Raw genomic sequence first — 23,176 nt, 5'->3', positions numbered from 1 at the left:
AATAAAATATCCAGGAAATATGGGACACCATGAAAAGACCAAACATAAGAATAATAGGAATAGAAGAAGGCGAGCAAAACCACCTCAGAGGGGCAGAAAACATATTCAACAAAATAATAGAAGAAAACTTTACCCAACTAAAGAAAGACATGCCAATGAAAGTACAAGAAGCTGACAGAACACCAAATAGAGTGTACCATAAAAGGAAGTCCCCTCACCACATAATAGTAAAAACACCAAAGAAAGAATATTAAGAACAGCAAAGGAAAAAGGCCAAGTAACATACAAAGGCAAACATATCAGAATCAAACCTGACTGCTCCATGGAAACTCTGAAAGCCAGAAGGTCCTTGATAGATATTCTACCAACACTAAAAGACCAAGGATGCCCAGATTACTATACCCAGCAAAGCTTTCAATCATGATAGATGGAGATAACAAGATATTTAATGAAAAAAACAGACGTAAACAATATGTATCCTCTAACTCAGCCCTACAGAAAGTTCTGGAAGGAAAACTCCTACATAAGGAAGTTAACTACAACCAGAAAAACATAGGCAATGCATAACCCACCTTACCAACAGCCAAAAAAAGAAGAGGTGGAAATCCACATACAATTCCACTACCTTCAACCATTCCAAAACAAACAAGAATGAGCAATCAAAGGTCATTAATATCCCTCAATATTAATGGTCTTAATTCGCCCATAAAAAGACACAGGCTAACTTTGGAAATCAGTATGGAGATTCCTCAGAAAAATGGTAATAAACCTACCACATGACCCAGCAACTCCACTCTTAGGCATATATCCAAAAGATGCCCATTCATACAACAACGATGTCTGTTCCACTATGTTCATAACAGCATTATTTGTAATAGCCAGAACTTGGAAGCAACCTAGATGCCCCTCAACTGAAGAGTGGATAGAGAAAATGTGGTACATTTACACAAAGAGTACTATTCAGCAGAAGAAAAACAATGGAATCCTGAAATTTGCAGGCAAATGGATGGCACTAGAAGAAACCATCCTGAGCGAGGTAACCCAGTCATAAAAAAAGAAACATGGCATGTACTCTCTCATATATGGATTTTAGACATAGATCTGGGGAGTGCCAGCCTACAATCCCATGGCCAGAGAGTCTGGGAAACAGAACCTTCATTCAGTGGCTGATGGAACCAGAGGCAGACTCCCACAGCTAAGCACTGAGTTGAACTCAAGAAATCCAGTGTCAGAGAGGGAGGACTGATGACCAAAGGGATTAAGACTGGGCTGATTTAACCCCCAGAAACAGATGACCTGACAAGGGTTAGCTCTTGAATCCCAGACTGATGCCTGGGAATCCAGCATGGGACTGATCAAGAGCCCCTGAATGTGGGTGTCAGTGAGGAGGCCTAAGTAATCTATTGAGCCTTGGGCAGTAGATCAGTATTTATCCCGGGTATACAAATGGACTTTGGGCACCCATCCAACAATGAGAGATGCACTCTCAACCTGGAATCTCGGGGGAGGGTCTAGGCCCTGCCCTGTATGAAATGACAGACTATGGACACCCCCATGGAGGGCCTCACCCTCCCTGGGGAAATGAGGGGATACTGGGGTGGGGGGTTGGTGGGAGGACACGACAGGAGGGGATGGAAAGGGAGAGGGACCTGGAATTGACATATGAAACAACCTTGTTTCTAATTTAAATTTAATAATAAAATAATAGAATATAAAAAGACACAGGCTAACAAAATGGATTCAAAGACAGAACACATCCTTCTGCTGCATACAAGAAACACACCTCAACCTCAAAGCAGATATTACCTCACAGTTAAGGGATAGGAAAAGATTTTCCAATCAAATAAACCAAAGAAACAAGTGGGGGTAGCAATCCTAATATCTAACATATTAGATTTTAAAATAAAATCAATTAAAAGAGATGAAGGAGGTCATTTAATACTCATTAGAGGAGAAATCCACCAAGATGAAGTTTCAATTCTGAACATCTATACCCGAAATACAAAGGCATCCACGTTCATAAAAGAAACATTACTATAACTCAAATCGCAAAAAAGCCCCACACACTTATAATGGGAGACTTCAACACTCCACTCTCACCACTAGACAGGACTACCAGAAAGAAACTTAACAAAGAATCAAAGGAACTAATAGAAGTTATGACCCAATTGGGACTAACAGACATTTATAGAACATTCCATCCAAATAAAAAAGAATATGCCTTCTTGTCAGCACCGCAAGAAACCTTCTCAAAAACCAACCACAGACTTGGCAACATATCAAACCTCAACAGGTACAAAAAATTGGAATAAATCCATGTACCTTATCAGACCACCATGCATTAAAATTAGAATTCAACAACAACACAAATTGCAGAAACCTTACAAACTCATGTAAATTTAATAGTGCATAATTGCACAATTCCTGGGTCAAAGAAGAAATAAAAAAGAAATTAAATACTTCCTAAAATTCAGTAAGAATGAAGACACAACATACCCAAACTTATGGGACACTTTGAAAGCAGTGTTATGAGGGAAGTTCATAGCACTAAGTGTCCACATGAAGAAACTGCAGAATAGTTACACTAGAGAACTAACAGCACAACTAAAGCTCTAGAACACAAAGAAGCAAACTCACCCAGGAGGAGTAGACGCCAGGAAATAATTAAATTGAAGGCTGAAGTCAATAAAGTAGAAACTAGGAAAAAAATACAAAGAATCAATGTAACTAAGAGTTGGTTCTTTGAGAAAAAGCAACAAGATAGACAAACCTTTATCCAAACTTACAAAACAGCAGAGCGTGAACATGCAAATTAACAAAAAAAGAAATGAAAAGGGGAATATAACAACAGACACTGAGGAAATCCAGAAAATCAGCAGGTCATACTTTGAAAACTTGTACTCCACAAAATTTGAAAATCTAAAGGAAATGGACAATTTTTGGATAGATATCACTTGCCAAAATTAAATAAAGAACAGATAAGAAATTTAAATAGACGTATAACCCCTAAGGAAATAGAAGCAGTCATCAAAAGTCTCCCAACCAAAAAAACAAAACAAAAACCACAGGTCCAGATGGCCTCAGTGCAGAATTCTACCAGAAATTCAAGAAACAGTGTATACCAATTCTTCTCAAAGTATTTCACACAATAGAAACAGAAGGGTCTTTGCCAAACTCTTTCTATGAGGCTTCAATAATCTTGATACCCAAACCACACAAAGACGCAACTAAGAAAGAGAACTTCAGACCAATATCCCTCATGAACATGATGCAAAAATACCCAATAAAATACTAACAAATCGGATCCAAGAACACATCAGAAAACTCATCCACCATGATCAAGTAGGATTCATTCCAGGGATGCAGAGATGGATCAACGTACCAAAATCCATCATTGTAATCCACCATATAAACAAGCTGAGAAACAAAAATCACATGATCATCTCACTAGATGCTGAAAAAGCCTTTGACAAAATCTAACACCCCTTCATAAAGGTCTTTGAGAGATCCGGGATAACAGGAGCTTAATTTAACATAATAAATGCTGCATACAGAAATCCAGCAGCCAACTACAAACAAAATGGACAGAACCTCAATGCAATTCCTCTAAGATCGGGAACAAGACAAGGCTGTCCACTCTCTCCATACCTTTTCAACATTGTGCTTGATGTTCTAGCTAGAATAATATGACAACAAAAGGAGATCAAGGGGATACAAATTGGAAAAGAAGATGTCAAACTTTCACTATTTGGAGATGATATGCTAGTTTACATAAATGACCCAAAAAACTCTACCAGGGAACTCCTACAGGTGATAAATACTTTCATCAAAGTGGCAGGATACAAGATCAACTTAAGAAAATCAGTAGTCCTACTATATGCAGATGATTAAAGGGCTGAGAAAGAAATCAGGGAAACATCATCTTTTACAATAGCCACAAACGACATAAAATACCTTGGGTTAATGCTAACCAAACAAGTGAAAGACCTGTATCGCAAGAATTTTAAGTCTGTAAAGAAAGAAATGAAAGAAGACATCAGAAAATGGAAAGATCTCCCATGCTCTTGGATTGGTAGGATCAACATAGTAAAAATGGCAATCTTACTGAAAGCAATATACAGATTTAACACAATCCCCATAAAAATCCCAGCACAATTCTTCACAGACCTTGAAAGAACAATTCTCAACTTTAGATGGAAAAACAAAAGGCCCAGGATAGCCAAAACAACCCTGTTCAATAAGGCAACATCTGGAGACATTACCATCCCTGACTTCAAGCTGTATTACAGAGGTATAGTCCTGAAAGCAGCTTGGTATTGGCACAAAAAATAGACAGATAGATAGACCAATGGAATCCAATTGAACACCCCGACATTAACCCACACAGGTATGAACACTTGATCTTTGACAAAGAAGCTAAAATTTTACAATGGAAAAAAGAAAGTATCTTCAACTAATGGTGTTGGCATAACTAGAGGCTGACTTGTAGAAGACTGAAGATAGATCCATGTCTATCGCCATGCACAAAACTTAAATCCAAATGGATCAAACACCTCAACATAAATCCAGCCACACTAAACCTGTTAGAAGAGAAAGTGGGAGGTACCCTTGAATTAATTAGTACAGGAGACGGCTTTCTGAACATAACTCCAGTAGCACAGACACTAAGATCGACAATTAATAAATGGGACCTCCTGAAATTGAGAAGTTTCTGTAAGGCAAAGGACACAGGCAGCAAGACAAAAAGGCAACCCACAGATTGGGAAAAAATATTCACTAACCCCACATCTGACAGAGGGCTGATCTCCAAAATTTACAAAGAACTCAAGAAGCAAGTCTCCAAAACATCAAAGGATCCAATCAAAAAGTGGGGTACAGAGCTAAATAGAGAATTCTCTGTAGAGGAGTGTAAAATGGCTGAGAGACACTTGAGAAAATGCTCAACATCCCTAGCGATTAAGGAAATGCAAATCAAAACAACTCTGAGATACCATCTTCTGTCAGATTGGCTAATATCAAAAACTCCAATGACAGTTTATGCTGGAGAGGATGTGGATAAAGGGGAACACCCCTCCACTGCTGGTGGGAGTGCCAATTGGTACCACCACTTTAGAAATCAATAGTGAGATTCCTAAGGAAAATAGGAATCAATTTACCACAAGACCCAGCAATTCCACTCTTATGCATACACCCAAAAGATGCCCATTCATACAACAAGGACATCTGTTCCACTATGTTCATAGTAGCATTATTTTTAATAGCCAGTACCTGGAAACAACCTAGATGCTCCTCATCTGAAGAATGGATAGAGAAAATGTGGTACATTTGCACTATGGAGTACTATTCAGCTGAAAAAAATGGAATCTTGAAATTTGCAGGCAAATGGATGTCACTAGAAGAAACCATCTGGAGTGAGGTAACCCAGGCACGAACAGAGATACTTGGTATGTACTCACTCCTATATGGATTTTAGACATGAATCAGGGGAGTGCCAACATACAATTCCACTGCCTGAGAGTCTGGGAGTCAGAACCTTCATCCAGCTACTGATGAAAGCATAGGCAGACACCTACAGATAAACATTGAACTGAATTCCTGGAATCCTGTGACAGAAAGGGAGAACTGATGAGCAAAGGATTGAGCCTGGCCTATTTTAACCCATAGAAACAGTTGACCTGAACAAGGGGGAGATCTTGGACCCCAAATTGATGGCTGTGTGGAAAGCCTGGGACTGACCCAGATCCCCTGAATGTGGGTGTCAGTGAGGAGGCCTAGGTAATATATAGGGCCTAGGGTAGTATTTACACCTGGCATACAAATAGATTTTGAGTGCCCATCCCAAATGAGGGATGCTCTCTCAGCCTGGACTCTTGAGGGAGGGCCTAGAGCCTACCCTGTATGAAATGACAGACTCTGGAGATCCACCATGGAGGGCCATACCCTCCTGGGGATGGGAGTGAATCTTGGGTAGTGGCCTGGTAGGCAGTGCATGGGAAGAGGGAAGGGAGATGGATCTGGGATTGACATGTGAAACAAGCTTGTTTCTAACTTAAATTTAAAAAAGAATAAAAAAATATATCTCAGGCAAAAAGTTTAACAAATACTTTTCTGCGGCTGTGTTCTTGGATCTCCTGGGTGTAGTGGATTTTTATTTTCATGTTTCTTATATCTGCACAATTGGACCACAAATATAGAAAATGTGTCATGAAAGTTTGCTTGCTGAATTATTGCTATCTGCTTGCTCAGCTCCTGGATGTGTATGTGCAGTGAGTTCTGAACCAAGGCCACCCTCTTGCAGGGCAGCAATGTTCATAGATTCAGTCCTGGACACCATGACCTCTTGACAGAAATTCATTCTAGCCATATCTTTCGGGAATTAGGGCTGAACTCTCGACAGAAGCAACTTTACAAAAGTAATTTGGATGTCCTTGGTGAGGGTGATGAGTTTGGACAGCTCTGAAGGATCAGGCTACATCCTTATTTTGTCTCCTGGCATAGCATTAACATTTCTTGTCATAAGGCCACTAACCCTTGTCCTCATCAAAGCATAATTGAAAATAGGAGAAACTTATCACAGCATGCCTGGATATCAAAGTTTAGAGGTAAAGGGCGGCAGAAAGCCCCGCCACTTAGTAATAGCAAAAAAAAAAAAAAAAAAAAAAAAAAAAAAAACTGGTGATTGGTGATTTCACTTATCAGTTCATCCCCCATTTTAAAGACTCCCCAAAACCCAGAGAATTCACATCAGTTCTCTCTTTTTTCTGTTCCTGAATTCACACAAGTTTTATGTTCTGTGACCTCTTTTAGTAATTAATAACACCCATTTTCTCCCCATACATTACATACTTGAATAGACACTAGAAAAGGCAGAAGTAGACATCAAGGTTTAGAGAGAATTTTCAGGTCCCTCTTCTACAATCGGTCAGATACCCAGTTTTTTATTTATTTACTTTTAATTATTTGTTTTATTTACTCTTTATTTTTATCAAAGAAACATCATTGTCCCTGCAACACTCAGAGCTATTTGTCCAGGGCTTAAGATAGCTGAATTTAAAGCAAAGCCTAATAATGAGATCCTTCTGAATCTGTTTGCAGTACTTTTACCTAGGAGTGTGACCATCTCTAGTGAAGTCAGCAATCTTACAAGCATAATAAATGAAATGTAATGAGGGATGGAATTACCACTTCCTTAGAGATTCGGTCCAGTTGGAAATTCATGGCAGGAAAGGTTGGAAAAGAACCCATCTCCTTACCCCAGTGGAAATCATTTCCTACCAGTACAGTAAGTGCTTGGGAAGTTTGAAAGCACCAAAAGGCAAATGTTCCCCTGAATTGTGGCCTGAAAGCAATTTGTCGTGATCTGAAGAATCCAGGTCTTAGAATTCAACTAAGCTGAAATCCAGGTGACTCTCTCAGAGATAAACCCCCAGCCATGACTTATTTTTCTTGTTTACCCCATCATATCAATACATTATATTTCATCATTTAACATACTTATGCCTTCAAGCCAAGCTTTCCCTGGGTTATCACATATGGAATGGACAATGGTGTCCCTTTATATGTCTTCTTCCCTGTAGCTATCATTTCCATGGCCTAGTAGAACAGATCACATGTATCTATCATTATGCATATGTGTATGTATATGTATCTGGATATTTCTATGCATACATGATGCCTTTATTAGCATTCTGACCTCCCGCTGTGTGTGTGTGTGTGTGTGTTCAGCTCACTGTATGAGCAACTGAGTGGATTAAGTTCAGCAATCCTGTAGAGCAGAAACTGGAGTATGATCAAGATTTATAAGCAAGGTGTAGTATCTCAACCACCCTGCACAGGGAGAAGGTGACTTTTAACAGGTTTAATTGTGATCCTTAGACATTGCTATTCTTTGTATCTTAAGTTCACGTCTCATTCCTTCAGTCATAAATCATGATTGGAAACTCTTTACTATATGAGTTAAAGTGTTACTAAAATTTAAATCCTCCTTAATTTGGCCTTAACAGAGAAGAGGCTAGTAGCTTTTATAATGGACATGACTGCCTCATATATGTAAGACGACCTGCATTTTCATGTAGTCTCTACTTTCTTCATCTTCAACTTCACTCCCTTCTTCAGTGTTCTTGAAGATCTTGAATCTTAGCATTCCCAGGAAGAATTCCCATCAGGCATTGGATTGAGTTCCTACCTTTCCTTGGGATTGTGATCTTTTACTATAGCAAACAAGCCCCACTCCTATAGACACTAAATAGAACACACAGCTCAACACTTAACAGGCAGTATCCTCCAAAAGCCCTGCTCTCTTTAAATGAGGCTACTGAGCTCTACATTGTATTTAAAGACTCCAGTCACACTTAGGATTCAAGTAGGTCAATGAGATTAGGCAGGCCCTTCTTGAGCCAAGAACTGAAGAGAGTGAATTCTTCCCTGTCCCTTAATTCTGTTGAAGTAGTTATTTGATTGATAATAGAGTGTTCTAATCCTGGGCTCATCTAATTAACGTAGTATGTGCTTGGCTTTGTGTTAAGGAATTCGCCTCAGTCAATTTATCAGTAGATGCTTACCATTTACAATTACCATCCCCTTTTCTCAAATAAGTTGAGTCTGAAGAACAATATATAAACTGGATGGGTCATTACAAAGAGTGCATGATCACCCTTAGTTCTGTTTGACACCCAAGTCTGTGGTTTCATAAGTAGACTCTTGCTTCTGATTTATTCTTCATAACAAGCTGTCTGACTTAAGGAGACTACATACCTTATGTAGTCACAGAGTCATAGCTTATATGAAAAGAATATAGTTTAAGAATACCTTGTCCCTGTGGGCTGCACAATGGAAAGAATGTGAAATTAGCTAGTGCCTCTAGCTTCTGTGTCCCTCCACTCATTCTAATGTCTTCTTTCTGCATTTCCCCTGACTTTGTTTTCTGTGGTTATTTTCAAGGGCTTTAACCTGCTTACTCAGCATTTTTCAGCACTTTCGTATCCTACAGGGAAATTCAATGGGCATTCAATAAACTCTTATCAATAAAATTATTTATATTAGAACATTCTCACAAAGGAAATTGTAACTTGTTTATGTTTTCCTTTACAATGATCTTTTCACACTTGACATTTTTAAAAAATTGAAAATATTTGAAAACACAATTCCTAGTCAAATCTAATGAATGCATGGTCAGTGGTTTTCCAGTTGCTACTCCTCACATTGGATTTCCTTAACAAAACTGTGGATGTCAGGGGATGCTTCACCTTCACACATTCTATGACCTTTAAAGACATTAGATATCTATACTGGATTACACTGCCTTATATAAGAGTGACATACCACAGATCTGCTAAGCACATCCCTGTTAATATTATGCATAAGGTTTTAGCATAAGTAGTCTATTGGTTGATTAATGATGAATGTCTATAACTGCAGCATGTGAGTCATGCAATTGAAACAATGTGTTCACCTGTTTCATTATTCAGATAGTGAGGATGGCCAGGTGACAAACAGGGTATGGGGAACAGTGTGTGTGTGTGTGTGTGTGTGTGTGTGTGTGTGTGTGTGTGTGTGTTTCATACACATTTGCTTGCTTATATTTTAAGAAGACACTTAAAGTATACTAATCATTGATATAATGTATTGATCCTGTAGTATATATAATACATCATTTAGAATTTTCACCATTCTGTTTTCATGGAAAGTCTTATACATATTTTAAAGGTCATAAGACTGAAGTAAGAAGAGTAAACTAGCAGACCTAAGTCCTCTGCATTTGTAGTTGATACCTGTACTTTTGCAATTTGACAAATGAGAATTCAATCAAATGCTATAAATTATATTTCTTACCTTCTTCTTACATTTTTAGTATTACGTACACTAATATAATGTATTATAATGTATTTTCATTTTGCCCACCTACTTCTTCCCTACCAAACTCCCCTGCCCCGTGTCCCTTAACATCACCCTTTTAAATTCATCCCCTCTTCTTTGATAATTATATATGCATATACAACATCATATACCCATATATGTGTATGTGTATTCTGTGTGTGTGCATGTACACACACACAGTCTGTCTCTGTCTCTCTCTCTCTCTCACACACACACACACAAACACACACACCCTGATGAGTCCAGGTAGTTTTGCCACTGCATATCCACTTGGGTGTGGAGCTGACTTCTTGGGCATGAGCTTATCAGGGGGCCTGTCTTGAAAGAAAACTGACTCTCTGTCCCTCAGAAACTCCATAACTAGAAGTGGAACTACTTGTTCCTTTGCCCATGTAGCTGGAATGTTAACAGGTGTAATGTTGTATAGGTAACCGTTTTCTTAGGAGGCTGAGGGTGTAGCATCGAAGTCAATCCCAGAGGCATTATGTTGCAGCAGTCTTCCTGGTCCTCTGTATCTTAGACTGTTTCCAGCCTTGGGTATAGGAGTTACATTATAGATATACCCTCTGGGAATGGGCAGTCTATATCTTATTCTCTGCATTTTGGCTGCTTAAGGTTCTCTGAAATAGATTTATTCTGTTGTAAAAGGAAAGCTGTGGAGATGAGGGGTGAAAGTTGCACTTACCTGTGAGTGTGAATACAACAGTTTCAAAAGAAATCAGATGCTATATCAGTTTAGCATTAGTTCTCTTCCAGTATCTATGACCTCTTCTGCCATGCTATGCATAGGCTCTTGTTTTTCTTAATTCTTTATTCCTTTCTTTACTATTTTGTAATAGCTTAGTATAGACTTCAAAGATTCAACATAGCAATTTAGTTGGTCTATAAAATATCAAAGTATCAGTAAGTTTTTAATTTATCATAGCTTCCCAATTCTAAACTTCTTCATAAGAAAGTATAGAAAAGGAATAAAGCATTTTCTTGTCATTGACAAAATTCTCATTGATATACATCAGGAATTATATTTCAGATGCTGGTGCTTTTATAGCTATTTAAATTTCTAGTCCTGTAATTCAATGTATTGTCATCTTGGAAAAAATTAACTTGGCAGGACACAGTTCTCTAAATTGACTCAAATTGGTTATCTAAATGTGAAATTCAAAGAACATTTGTTTGTGCCCTACATTAGACAATTTATTTTGCTATATTTGTCATTAATGACTGTGGTATTCACAACAAAGAAGATGCAGGTGATGTTGGCTTGATGTGCAATAGAATTTTTTTAAACCAGGAAGTGGATAAAAACAAAAAATAATTGAAATAAATGAATAGCTCCACCTGCTACAGAGCAGATGTACAAATAGGAAGTATTGTTAATTTCCATTGTCATATGGGCTAGTTTCTTGGCCTTAAAGTATTAAATGGCTTTGGCTCATACCAGCCCTGAAAAGGATTTGTAGTATTCTCATAAGCTTGCTCTCTCTTGTGCTCTGAATAGAGAAAGAAATTTAGAATACAATAAGAACAGGAAACTGAAAGGGTTTGCATTTATACTTGCCTGCATTACAGATGTTTGTAGTGTTCTTATTTGCATCGATCCTGTATTTAGGGATCATTGTACTTTGTCGCCTGGCATCTATTAATGAGTTGTAATAAAATGCCCCAACTATGATTTTTACAGTATGGCAAAATATACTTTAAAATATATATTCAATAAACCATAAAATTAAAGAATAATGGGTAAAATTTTAGACATACATCAAATAACAAAATAAACCAAGGCGGTATAAACAGCGTAACAAACAAATCTCTCACAAGCAAGAAGATTGAAGCAATAATCAGGAAAAAATGTCTTCCTGCTAAAAAAAAGTACAAGCTCAGATGGACTCATTGTGTTTCCACCAGATTTTCAAAGAAGGACTAACACCTGTGCACCTCAACCTAATCCATAATTAGAAAGAAAGAAAGCAACCAAGCTATTTTCATGAAGCCAGCATTGCCCCAATTCCAAAATCAGAGAACATAACAAAAAAGAAAATTACAGAACATTTCCCATGATGATGATAGATACAAAAGGCCTAAATGAAATACTGGCAAATTGAATTCAAGAACACATCAAAGTACCATTCATTATTACCAAGTTAATTTCTTCCCAAGAGTGCAGGACTGTTTCAACACATGCATATAAGTAGACTTCCATCATATAAGTAGACTTAAAACAGAAATCACCGAACCATCACAGCCTATGGAAGAAGGAGGCTTCTGAAAAAAATCCAGCACCCCTGAACAACAAGTGCCCTGAAGAGATGAAACAAATCACATCTCAACATGGTAAAGGCTGTAAGTTGAGAAATCTAAAGTCAACATCATGGTAAATGGGGAGAAACTGAAAGCATTTCCACCAAAAACAGAACAGAAGGGTGTCCATTCCTCCACCTTATTTACAGTTGGTACTTGAATTATTAGGTAGAGAAATAATGTACAAGAGGGAAATAAAAGGAATGTGAGTAGGAAAGGAAAATGTCAAAATATTTTTAATTTCAAATGATATGATCCTATATAGAAGAGACCTTGAATACTCTATCAAAAGACACTTAGCGCTCATAAACATGTGGTGAAAATTGGCAAGTTACAAAGATACAGTAAAAATCAGTTGCTCACTATATGGTGATTACAAACATGCCTAGGATAAGTACAGGAAAACAACTTCAGTCACTGTAGCCTCAGGAAAATCCAAGAAAACACCTAAAAGTGAACTTAACTTAGGGAGATGAAAGGCCTATACAGTGAAAAATTTAAAGACCTGAAGGAAGAGAATGTCTTCAATAGATTGTGTGAGAAAACCAGAAAACCAGATAATTCATTGTGGAGGAATAAAATTAGATCTCTGTCTCACACCTGTATACAAACCAACTCCCAATGGATCAAAGGCCTTAACATCAGATCTAAAATTCTGTAACTGTTAAAAGGGAAAACTCAAGAAATCGTTTTAGGATAAAGGAATAGGTGTAAGCTTCTTGAGAGTGACTCTAGCTACTTGTGAATTAATGCCCATACCTGACCACTTGAGTCTCATGAAGTTGAAAAGTCCCTGTCAAGAAAAGGAGGGATTGGAGTAAAAGCCTACAGAATGGGAAAAACTTTCCTGTATGTCTGACAGACAATTAATACCTAGAACATACAAAGAATTTAAAAACTAAATACTAGGAATCACACTACACAGTTAAGGGGACTGGGGAGCATTCATTGCCCTGGATGAAGACCTAGGTTCAGTCCCCAGAACACACATAGTGGCTCACAACCATCCATAACTCCAGTTGCAGATGATTCGAAGCTATCTTGTGAATTCTGTGAGAGCCAGTCACAAAACACACATACAAGCATGCGACAAAAATACTCAAATAGAATAAATATGCAAAAGACGTAAAGTGATAGTTCTTAAAAGATAAAGTACAACAGCCAATAGACATATGAAAAAGTTTCAGCATCACTACCCATCAGAGAAATGAGATCCCCTCTCACCCCAGTCAGTACAGCTATCATAAGAAATTCAGAACATGCATCTGTCTAGTTCGACCAGCACCATTTGTTGAAGATGCTGTCTGATGGGGAAAGTCCTTCTGTATATATGTGTTTGTCTTATTAGTTCATTAAATAAAGCACTGTTGGCCAATAGGGAAACAAGATAGGTGGAACGAGGAGGACTGGAGGAGGATTCTGGGAAAGAAAGGCACAGGAGAAGCAACATGCCCGGACTCTTCCTCCACCAAGAATAGACCACATGAAAATGTTTATATTAGCAATTATGGGTTAAATACTTAAGTCAGAGCTAGCCAGTAAGAAACCAAGAAAATGGCCAACAGCTTATAACTAATATAGCATCCTGTGTGTTATTTGAGGGCTGAGACAGCAGTAGGGCCCAAGCAGCTGGCGGGAAGAATGCACGTTACAGCTGTCTTTTCTCCAGTATGTAATTTTGGCTTCTCTGTCAAAAATAAGGAGTTCATGGCTTTGCAAAATTATGTTTTAATCCTATTCCACTTGTCAGTGTTTCTGGTTTATGACAATACCCTGCTGTTTTTGTGACTATAGCTGTATAATATAACTTGAAATCTGGAATAATGACATTTCTAGCCGTTTTCTAATTATTCAGGATTTCTAAAAAATCTATCGTGTGTGTGTGCTGAAGATTAATTTTTCAATTTCTTTGAATAATTGTGTAGAAATTTTGGTGAAAATTGCATTGAGTCTGTAGGTTGATTTTTGTTGGGTGACCATTTTCACAATATTAATTTTACCGATCCACAGGCATGGGAGACTTTTCCTCCAGGTGTCTTCTGCAATTTCTTTTTCACTGTCTTAAGGATTTCATTATGCAAGTTTTTGGATTGTTTGGTTAGAGTTATATAAACAATTTTAATAGTCTATCATTTATATATATTAAGGCCACTGATATTTTGTGTGTTTTTGTATCCTGCTACTTTTCTGAAAGTGTTTATCAGGTATAGTACTTTGCTGGCAGAGTCTTGATGGTCTTTCATGTATAAAAATCGTATCATCTACAAATATGAATATTTTGACTTCTTCCTTTCTTGTTTGAACCCTGTCCCCATCTCCTTCTGTTTTCTTTCTCCAGTTAAGCCTTCAAGAACTATACTGAATAGTTATGGAGAGATGGACATCCTTATGTTGTTCCTGACTTTAGTGGAAATGCTTTGAATTTGCCTCTCTTTAGTTTGCTGGTGATGGGCTGGCTGTAAATTGCCTTTATTAAATTGAAATATACCTTTATATCCCTAGTCTTTCCAAGACTTTTATCATTAAGAGATGTTGGATGCTGTGAAAGCTTTTTCTACATCTCATGAGATGATCATGAAATTTTGGGCTTTTAGTCTGCTCATATGGTGGGTTACATTTAAACTATCTCTGAATCTCTGGGATGAAGACAACTTGATAATGGCGGAAAATCTTTTCGAGGTGTTCTTGAATTAGGCTTGCAATGTTGCAATAACTGAAAAATTATTGAGAATTTTTCATCTGAGTTTATAAGGGAATTTGGTCTGTAATTCTCTTTCTTTGCTGTATCTTTATGTAGTTTAGGTGAAAGGGTAATTGTGGTCTAAAAAAATGAATTAGGTGATCTGCCTTCTGTTTTTGCAGAATAGTCTTTGGTGTATTGGTGTTCGTTCTTTTGAGGTCTGGTAGAATCTTGCACTGAATTCATCTGGCCCTAAGATTTTTTTGTTGGAAGATTTTTAATTGCTACTTCTATTTCACTTGGGGTAATGAGTCTGTTAAATCATTTATTTCCTCTTGATATAACTTTGGTACATCATGTATACCAATAATTTTTTTTTGGTTTTTCCAATTTGTTGGAATATAGATTCTCAAAGTATGTACATATGAAACTCTGAATTTCTCTGGTGTCTGTTACACTGTTTCCTTTTTCATCTTTAATTTATTCCGTGTCTTTGGTTTAATTTGAATTGCTTAAAAATTTTGCAACTTTTGTTCATTTTCTCAAAGAACCAACTCTTTTATTTCATCAATTATTTTTATTGGTTTGTTTGTTTCTATTTTGTTGATTTAAGGCCCAGATTTGATTATTCTTTACTATCTCTCTTTTGAGGTATTACTTCTTCTTGGTTTGCTAGAAATACCAAGTATGTCATTAAGTTAAAATATGGGATTTCTTCAGATTTTTATGTAGGCACACTTGCCTCTTTGAACTGCCTCCTCTACTGTGTCCCTTAGATTTGAATATGTTGTGTTTTCACTCTTATTCAATTCCAAAACATTTTAAAATTTCCTTTATGATGACTGCCTTGACTCAATTTTCATTCAGTATTGAGTTGTTCAGCTTCCACATGTTTGTGCATTTTATGCCATTTTAATTTTTGTTTATATTCAAATTTTCACATCCACAGTGATCATATAGAATACAGGGTATTGTTTAATTTTTTCTATCTGTTGAGACTTAGTTGTGAACATGTAAGGGACCAGGGAGGAGGGTATTTTCCAAGGAAGGGAAATAGAACATAGTGCTATAAAGAGATACAAGGGAAACAAGAAAAGGAGGATTAGGTGGAAAGGGGGATGGATAAGCAAGAAAAAGGAGAGAATATGGAGAGATACAGCTATCACCAAAGGCATTTTGAAAAACCATTTGGAGATCTACAACCATAGAATCTCTCTAATACATATTTTGGATATAATTAATATATATGTGAATGAAACTTAAAGGAAGTCACCATTAAAGGGGGAGACAATGCCTAGTCAAGACATCTTTTGCTACCAAATAAAACCTCCAATGTCAGGAATGGTTTACATCTTGCTAAGTCATCAGCCAAAAGAGTCTCATAGAAACCCCTACCCAAACATCATGGGCTATTTTCAAGGATATTGGTTACTCTCTGTAACCTGTTGTAAGGCCATATTGATGATACAGCTTATTTGTGTCATGGAACATGAGTAAATTGAGCTGTTGTCATCCAGAAGCTTCACCCTACTGATAAATGGTCGTGGTTATAGAAGGTAATCTGCACACCACTGGAAGAGAAAAGTAAGCATAAATATTAGATAGTTATAAACCCTATGAGTTATAATAGTGACCAGCATGCAAGATATATTAGTGCAATAGTGGCACACATATTATTGGAGTAACCAACCATTTTCTGATTGGATTTAAGGTCCATTTTATGAGATGGGACCCATATATGACACTTTAAAAGTGCCCAAGAACCTAAGACTGAATACATCACAGGCCTAGGGAAAAGCTTAATACCATTAGCCTGCTAAAAGAACCAATTAAAATGGCTCCTGAAGACATAGTGTTATACCCATAGAGCAAAGCATTGTCCACACCTTCATCAAAGTAGTGTTTTCTCTCAGTAGGTGGTAATTAACAAGGAGATTTACAACTAGACAATGTTCAGAAAGTGAGAGACTTTGGAGAACTCAGCCCTAAATGGTATATTTTCTATCAAACCTCTACTCTGAAGGCTCAGATAACTATGCAGAAGAGGAGTCAGAAATATTGTAAAAGCAATAGTAGTGATACACATATGTATACAAAGACACTGTGACAGTATGTACAAGGTTCAAACCCAACAAAATCCCAGCACTAAGAATGGGAATTGGACACAAAGTTCCACCCTTAACCAAGAAGCTATTTTCTTGATACAAATGTAATAAGGATATCAGTTTTCTTTAGAGGCATGCCTATGGCTGTATAAACTACATTCTAGGACCTGCCCCATCCTTAGAAGTAGACAGCTAACACAAAATTGACACCATGCTCTTGTTTTTGTCTATGTGTTGTATAACAATATTGAAGATGAAAAGATCATGAATTTTGAGAGGGATAGGGAGGGATAGGGTGAGATGTGGGATGAGTTGGAAAAGAATGAGGGGGGAGGTGAAAAATGTTGTAAATATGATACTAATATGAAATTCTTTATAAAAACAAAATTTTAAATGAAAGAGAAGATGTGGTATGGATGTACAAAAGAATTTTATTTTGTCATAAAGAACCAAGTTATTCAATATATAGGAAAACTGATTCAACTTCAGATTATTATTTTAACCAAATTAAATCAAATTCAAAAAGACAAATATCATGTTTGTTTTCTATGATTAATGGATCCTATATACTACATAATATATAATACCATGTACATAAACATGTGTGGCACAAAAATGAAGTGTAATTGTCTAAGAGAATGAGGGCACTAACAAGAGGGATAGGAAGAGAAGGGAGAAGGAAGGAAGGGGGAAGAAAGAAAGGGACAAGTAAGTACATGGGTCTTTCTCAAAATACATCATATACTTATATGATCATGTTCTTATGAAACCCAGGACTCTGTACAAAAAGCACATAGCAATAAATGTATTTATGAAGACTGATAAGAAATATAACATACAAAATCAAAAGACAACAGAAGTTTACAAGACTGGAAGTTGGTGTCAGAGGGAAAGGAACTGTTGCACACTTTATACAGGAATGTAAATAAATTCAGCCCTTATAAGAAACCATGTGGATGACCCTAAGTCACAACGTTGTTCTCTAGGCTAGCGGTTCTCCACCTGTCACAGGGGTCTCATATGAGATATCCTGCATAGCAGATACTTAAATTATGATTCATAACAGAGCAAAATTACAGTTATGAAGTATTAAAATTATTTTATGACTTGGGGTCACCTCAACATGAGGAATTGTATTAAAGGGTCACAGCATTGAGACGGTTGTGAACCACTGCTCTAAGCAATACTTTTTCGTATGTAAGCAAGTGAAATCATCACCATATAAAGGTCCAAAAAATGAAATCAACTAACCAAATGGATACCATATCCAATATCACAGGTTAAAATCATATGGAGGACTTAGAGAAAAAAGTTGTCCCCAGATACGTTGCTAGAGATGCTGACAGTAGGATACCTACTAGCATGGAACCATGGAAACCACTCATTCAAAAGCAGTCTGTTCAGAGACATTTTAGGTTGTAACAATCTGAGTGGTGTGTGTTACAGCAGGTAATGGTAAGAAAGGCCATGCAGGGCACTATACAGCATGACCTACAAAATTTTTTTCCAGTCTAAATTTCCAATGTTCACTTAAAGAGTAGTCAACTGTCATCTTTCAGAGTTCATAATTAATCAAGTGAATCAAACTGTGAAGTATTTTTAATGATGTATTTTAAGCACTAGCCTAAAGCATCAAATAAAATTCAAAGGAAATTTCAGAAATATTTTACCTCATAGTTGCTAGTAATGATATCGCTGGACACATTCCTAAAGAAAAAGGTTGTGGAAAAAATTTTGAGAATTTACTTGAATATTTGTAGTGGGTATCACTGGTTAGATTATGAGTATTCTCAGGAAATTATTTAAAAAGATAACTGGTACATAGGTATTAATAAAGAGGAAAAAGCTTATTTAGAGTTAGCAGAAATTCCTCTTTAAATATGGACTGATGTAAATAGAACTACTTCCATACCATAATGGTCATCCCACTATCCAAGCAAAACAAACCCAGCCTAGCAAATGTCCACATGACTTTCTAACAATTGGTTTGTCCTTTTCTGCCTGCATCTCAGTCTATTTTACCAATGCACTTTCCTACTTATATTTCATCTCTAGGGATCAAATGCTCCTAAGGAGGAAGTATAATAAATTACTGGAAGTTATTTTGGTTCCTGTCAATTCAAGGTTTGGATTAATAATGAAACCAATTAAATCCTCAAATATCTCCAATGGCAACAATAAAAATTTAATTTCCAGGGAGCAGTAAGGTTAGCTATGCTGAACACCATATGCAATTACACATTTTCAAATACTAGGGACTTCTACTATTTTGTCAAAGAAAAAACACCGCACTGAGTTGATCAAAGTGATAACAAAAGAATGTGTGCTCTTTCCTAGCTGTCTCGTGCATCTCTGATGATAACCAGTCTGCAGAAATGACAGAATGCCTCAAGCAGATGAATGGTATGCCTCCCCTGGTGCAAGAATGTACCATTCCCTGTCGGGAAGACTGTACCTTCACCCCTTGGTCTAAGTTTACACCATGCTCCAAGAACTGTGAAGCAACCCAGATCAGGAGGCGGCAGCTTACAGGTAGGGCATGCCTGCCATTGCAGCTTCAGCCAAGATTCACTGCTCTAAATACTTTATGTAAAATGTAAGTTCCAACAAAAATAAATGTGATCTGATATCTCTTTCCTCCCCACTCCCAGTCCATATCCTTAAGACTTGCAGCAATGCCCGATATTTAATACATAAATAAGTGGCAAATATTTGTGGATGAATGGAAAATAGACCACTGATGTCAATAAAGTTTTCTACAGAGTTTTATCATTTTTATACTCATAAGGTGAATTTTATGCAACAAATTACTTCGTATATCCCATGGCAAAGTTCCCGGTGTGTTATCTTAGCAAAAGTTTGGCAAGCTTAAAAAAAAGTTGCTGCTTTTTCTTTTATTCAGAAAGAAGGTAAAATAACTGACATTATTGTCTTTTGCCATTGCCTGATAAGCAATTTGACACTTTCAGACTTTAATGCTATAAGGTAAAAGTCAAATTACACATGTGGATTCTTTTGTGTCTTATTACATTCTGTCAGAATATAATAAGATGCTGTGTATCTCTGCAAAGGTTAATAGAAATGGAAGCAGACCCTAGTGTAGTTGGCTCACTAGTGCATTTTTTTTGCGGGCAATATAAAAATAACTGCTGCAAAATTTCTTGTTTGTGTAGATAATACCATGTGATTTTTCTTAAGTGTATATGTGTGTTTGCAGGAAACAAAACTCAGGGAATGTAGAACCAAAAGAAAATGCCAGAATAATTATTGAGATAATACAATTGGCATCAACATTGAAGGACCGAGCACAGAGGGTCATTGGTTTACGTAGGCAGCTCAAAGGCTCTTGATTCCAAGAGCCACTGTTCAAGGGCACTGTTTATCTGATCACATTAATAATTCAATTCTCTAAGACTGGCTCACTTGATAGACTAAGGCTTTTTGCTGAAATTCTGCATTCATGCTGGACCTCAAAATCTACATGCCAAGTGAAGGTAAAATATATAATCACAAGAGAAGTTGCAGATGAAGGATGCAGGACTTACTGCATTATAGAAAACAATTTTCTGTATGCAGTTATATGTAACACTACTTACATATAATGGTTCAGATAAAAACATCTGATAGAAAAACAATCCAGTAAATAGAGTAAACATGACAGACCAAATCTGAACTTAGAGACCACTCTCCAGCTACTTTGCTGCCCTGCATACACACAGTGTGTCAGAAGCCATTACCCTAGAAACTCTTCACATTTCTGAGGTAAAAGAGAACTTCTTATGGTGAGAAAGGTTGTAGTTAGTAGCCAAGGTTGTCCCTTGTCTTGGGGGTTTGCTGGTGATATTTAGCACATCTAAAGTTTTACCACCAGCACTGTTTATGTTATAAATTGTTAATGGTTGAATGAATTTGAATTTTAAGACATATTTTTATAAAAGCACATATTGAAGGCAGTTATAAATTATACTATGATTCAAAGTTAGTGATTACTTATACTAAAGGGTTGCTCAGGATTTATTGTAATGTTTTATTAGCTGCTACTATTTTAGCTAGTTAATTGATTTTTGCACTCTGTCTGTCTAGGTGACAGCACAATTTATCAGTCTCATAAAATGCATTAGTCATGAAAAACAAAGAACCATTTAGAACAAATATTGATGAACATAAAGCCAAAGACACATTAATGAACTGGTTTATTTTCCCCCTCTTTCAAGTCTTACTACTGTGATATTAATTCTTGTGTTTTGACTTTCTCCCATGATACTTGGCAGAAATTTTAATGACTATTCTCTAATGTGAGTGGCAGTGGAAACCATATGAGTTAGACCATATGACACAGATACATAGCTTGGAGAGCTCAACACAAGGCACTCCAGTGAACATTGGTCATCTAGAATATCACCTTTTTTGTTGCAACTTTTACTAAGTGTTTTTAATTTACCATCTGGGTGTTCCTTGTTCATTTCTAAACTAATCTTTACAGATTCTAAACTGAGTGGTAAGTAAAACAATTGTTTAATTATGGATATATTCAATGTATGGAAATATGCACATGTTACTATATCACTCACACTTTGACTTTAGGGGAAAGTTCCTTGCCTTTGTCCTGGGATTGATTTGTTTAGTCTCGCTTGGTCTTAGTCTAAAGGTCAGTGCTGATTTTGATTAGAATGTAATCAAAGTGAAGCGCTGGTACTAAAGTGTTTCTTATTGGCAGAGACCTTTCTGTGTTAACTCACTTTAGTCCTTCTTCAAAAAGGGTGGCCAGGTAGTTAAGAGGGAAATCACAGTAATAGACAGCGTCTATTTGTGCAGGATGTTTGTTTTGCTGGTAACTTCTGATTGCTTTATAGATGGACATTTTTCCTGGCCTGATCTTCCTCCTTGTTATCCCCTTTCTCCTTCTGTTTTCCTCCATTGTAAGAGAGAATTAAGCTGGAGTCTTAGATGTGTGAGCAAACAGAGGGGTGTATGTTAGAAAGAAAGAAAAGATGGCTTAAGAGCTGCTGGACCATTATTCTAAATATTGTCATTAGTCCTATGTAGGATTGTCCCAAAATAATTCAGGTGTAGCACTGCAATCTTCCCCTGACTGTTGGCAAATGCAGGGGAGACTGACTGTGTGGTGCAGAGGGTGATGCTGGTTTTACCACAGCCATTTCAAATGCTATTTTAGGTACAGGTTTCTAGCCTGTGGCCCAGAGACTTGAGGAATAAATTTTGGTTATAATTAATAATGTGGAGTGTCATAATTATAAATAGTAATTTAAGCTCTGTTAAATGAGCCTAGAGATCAGAATCTAGGAGAGTTCTGCGAGGGAACTTGTCAGCTAAGTTGAATACCCAGGGAGAAAATTCACTAAACGAGTAAAGTGATGATGAACTGTGGCTATGGGGATGGTGGAACCCAGACCAAGGGTAAAGGACAAAGGGGCATATTATGAGGGAATTCAGGAAGAAAACCTCAAAAATAAGGTTACAATCAACACTCTGAGAGATCACTGACAATCAAATTTGGAAGATAAAAAAATAGATTTCTTCCTGATGCATGTTTGTTTTATCATTTAGAAAGTGATGCCAAGGCCCAGGGTAGGCTTGGAATCCAAGGCTAAGTAGGCTGAAAACAAAGAGGAATATCCAGGGATGGAGATGAAGTTCAGTAGCTTTTCATGTGTGCATGCAGTACAGCTCTGGACCTGCTGGTAGAAAGGAATAGGACTGTGTAGTGATCAATGTCATGGTCAGAGAGCTCTCAGAGCAGTGATGAGATCGGTGCATCTCAGCCTGAACTAAGCATCCCTAAGGGCAGCACCCTGAAAGGCCAATAGATGGTTCACATCATGGTAGAGCAATCCTAGGTCAAGGGATGGTTCACACACTCATAAGCCAATCACCCACCAGGCAACATTTTTAGAATTGTGTATGAGGCAAACCATGTGACAGTGAGAAAGCTGCCTAAACATTAGCTTATATCAAGTATTTATAAGATAGCCATAAAGCCCACAAATAGACCAGCAAAGCCGCCTATGACTTGTAGAACCAGTTATGACTCTAGCTAACAACTCACTAATGAGAGAAGTGGAGATATGATTCCATCTAGAAAAGTTTTTGCACTATGTTGACAGAGAAGTTGCATCAAGTCTCAGGCTGAGCTGGAATGAGGATCACGACTATCAAGTAGTCTGGAAATGTTACTCCATTGTCATTACTCAAAGGT

The 23,176-nt window shown here is 37.1% G+C and overlaps 1 protein-coding gene across 2 annotated transcripts in view; it reads left to right on the top strand.

The window, feature by feature from the left end:
• Positions 1-23,176, top strand: part of Thsd7b (thrombospondin type 1 domain containing 7B) — an 866,887-nt gene that overhangs the window by 611,398 nt on the left and 232,313 nt on the right. For both annotated transcript variants that reach the window (XM_040738481.1, XM_040738480.1), the window contains exon 13: positions 19,297-19,491. In XM_040738481.1, coding sequence (XP_040594415.1) covers positions 19,297-19,491 — 195 coding nt within the window. The remainder of the gene's footprint in view (positions 1-19,296; positions 19,492-23,176) is intronic.

The sequence above is a fragment of the Mesocricetus auratus genome, unplaced genomic scaffold (assembly GCF_017639785.1).
Source record: "Mesocricetus auratus isolate SY011 unplaced genomic scaffold, BCM_Maur_2.0 Super-Scaffold_100676, whole genome shotgun sequence".
In the NCBI taxonomy this organism is placed as follows: domain Eukaryota; kingdom Metazoa; phylum Chordata; class Mammalia; order Rodentia; family Cricetidae; genus Mesocricetus; species Mesocricetus auratus.
Note: the sequence above shows the minus strand (reverse complement) of the source record. Positions and strands in the feature narration are given on the sequence as shown.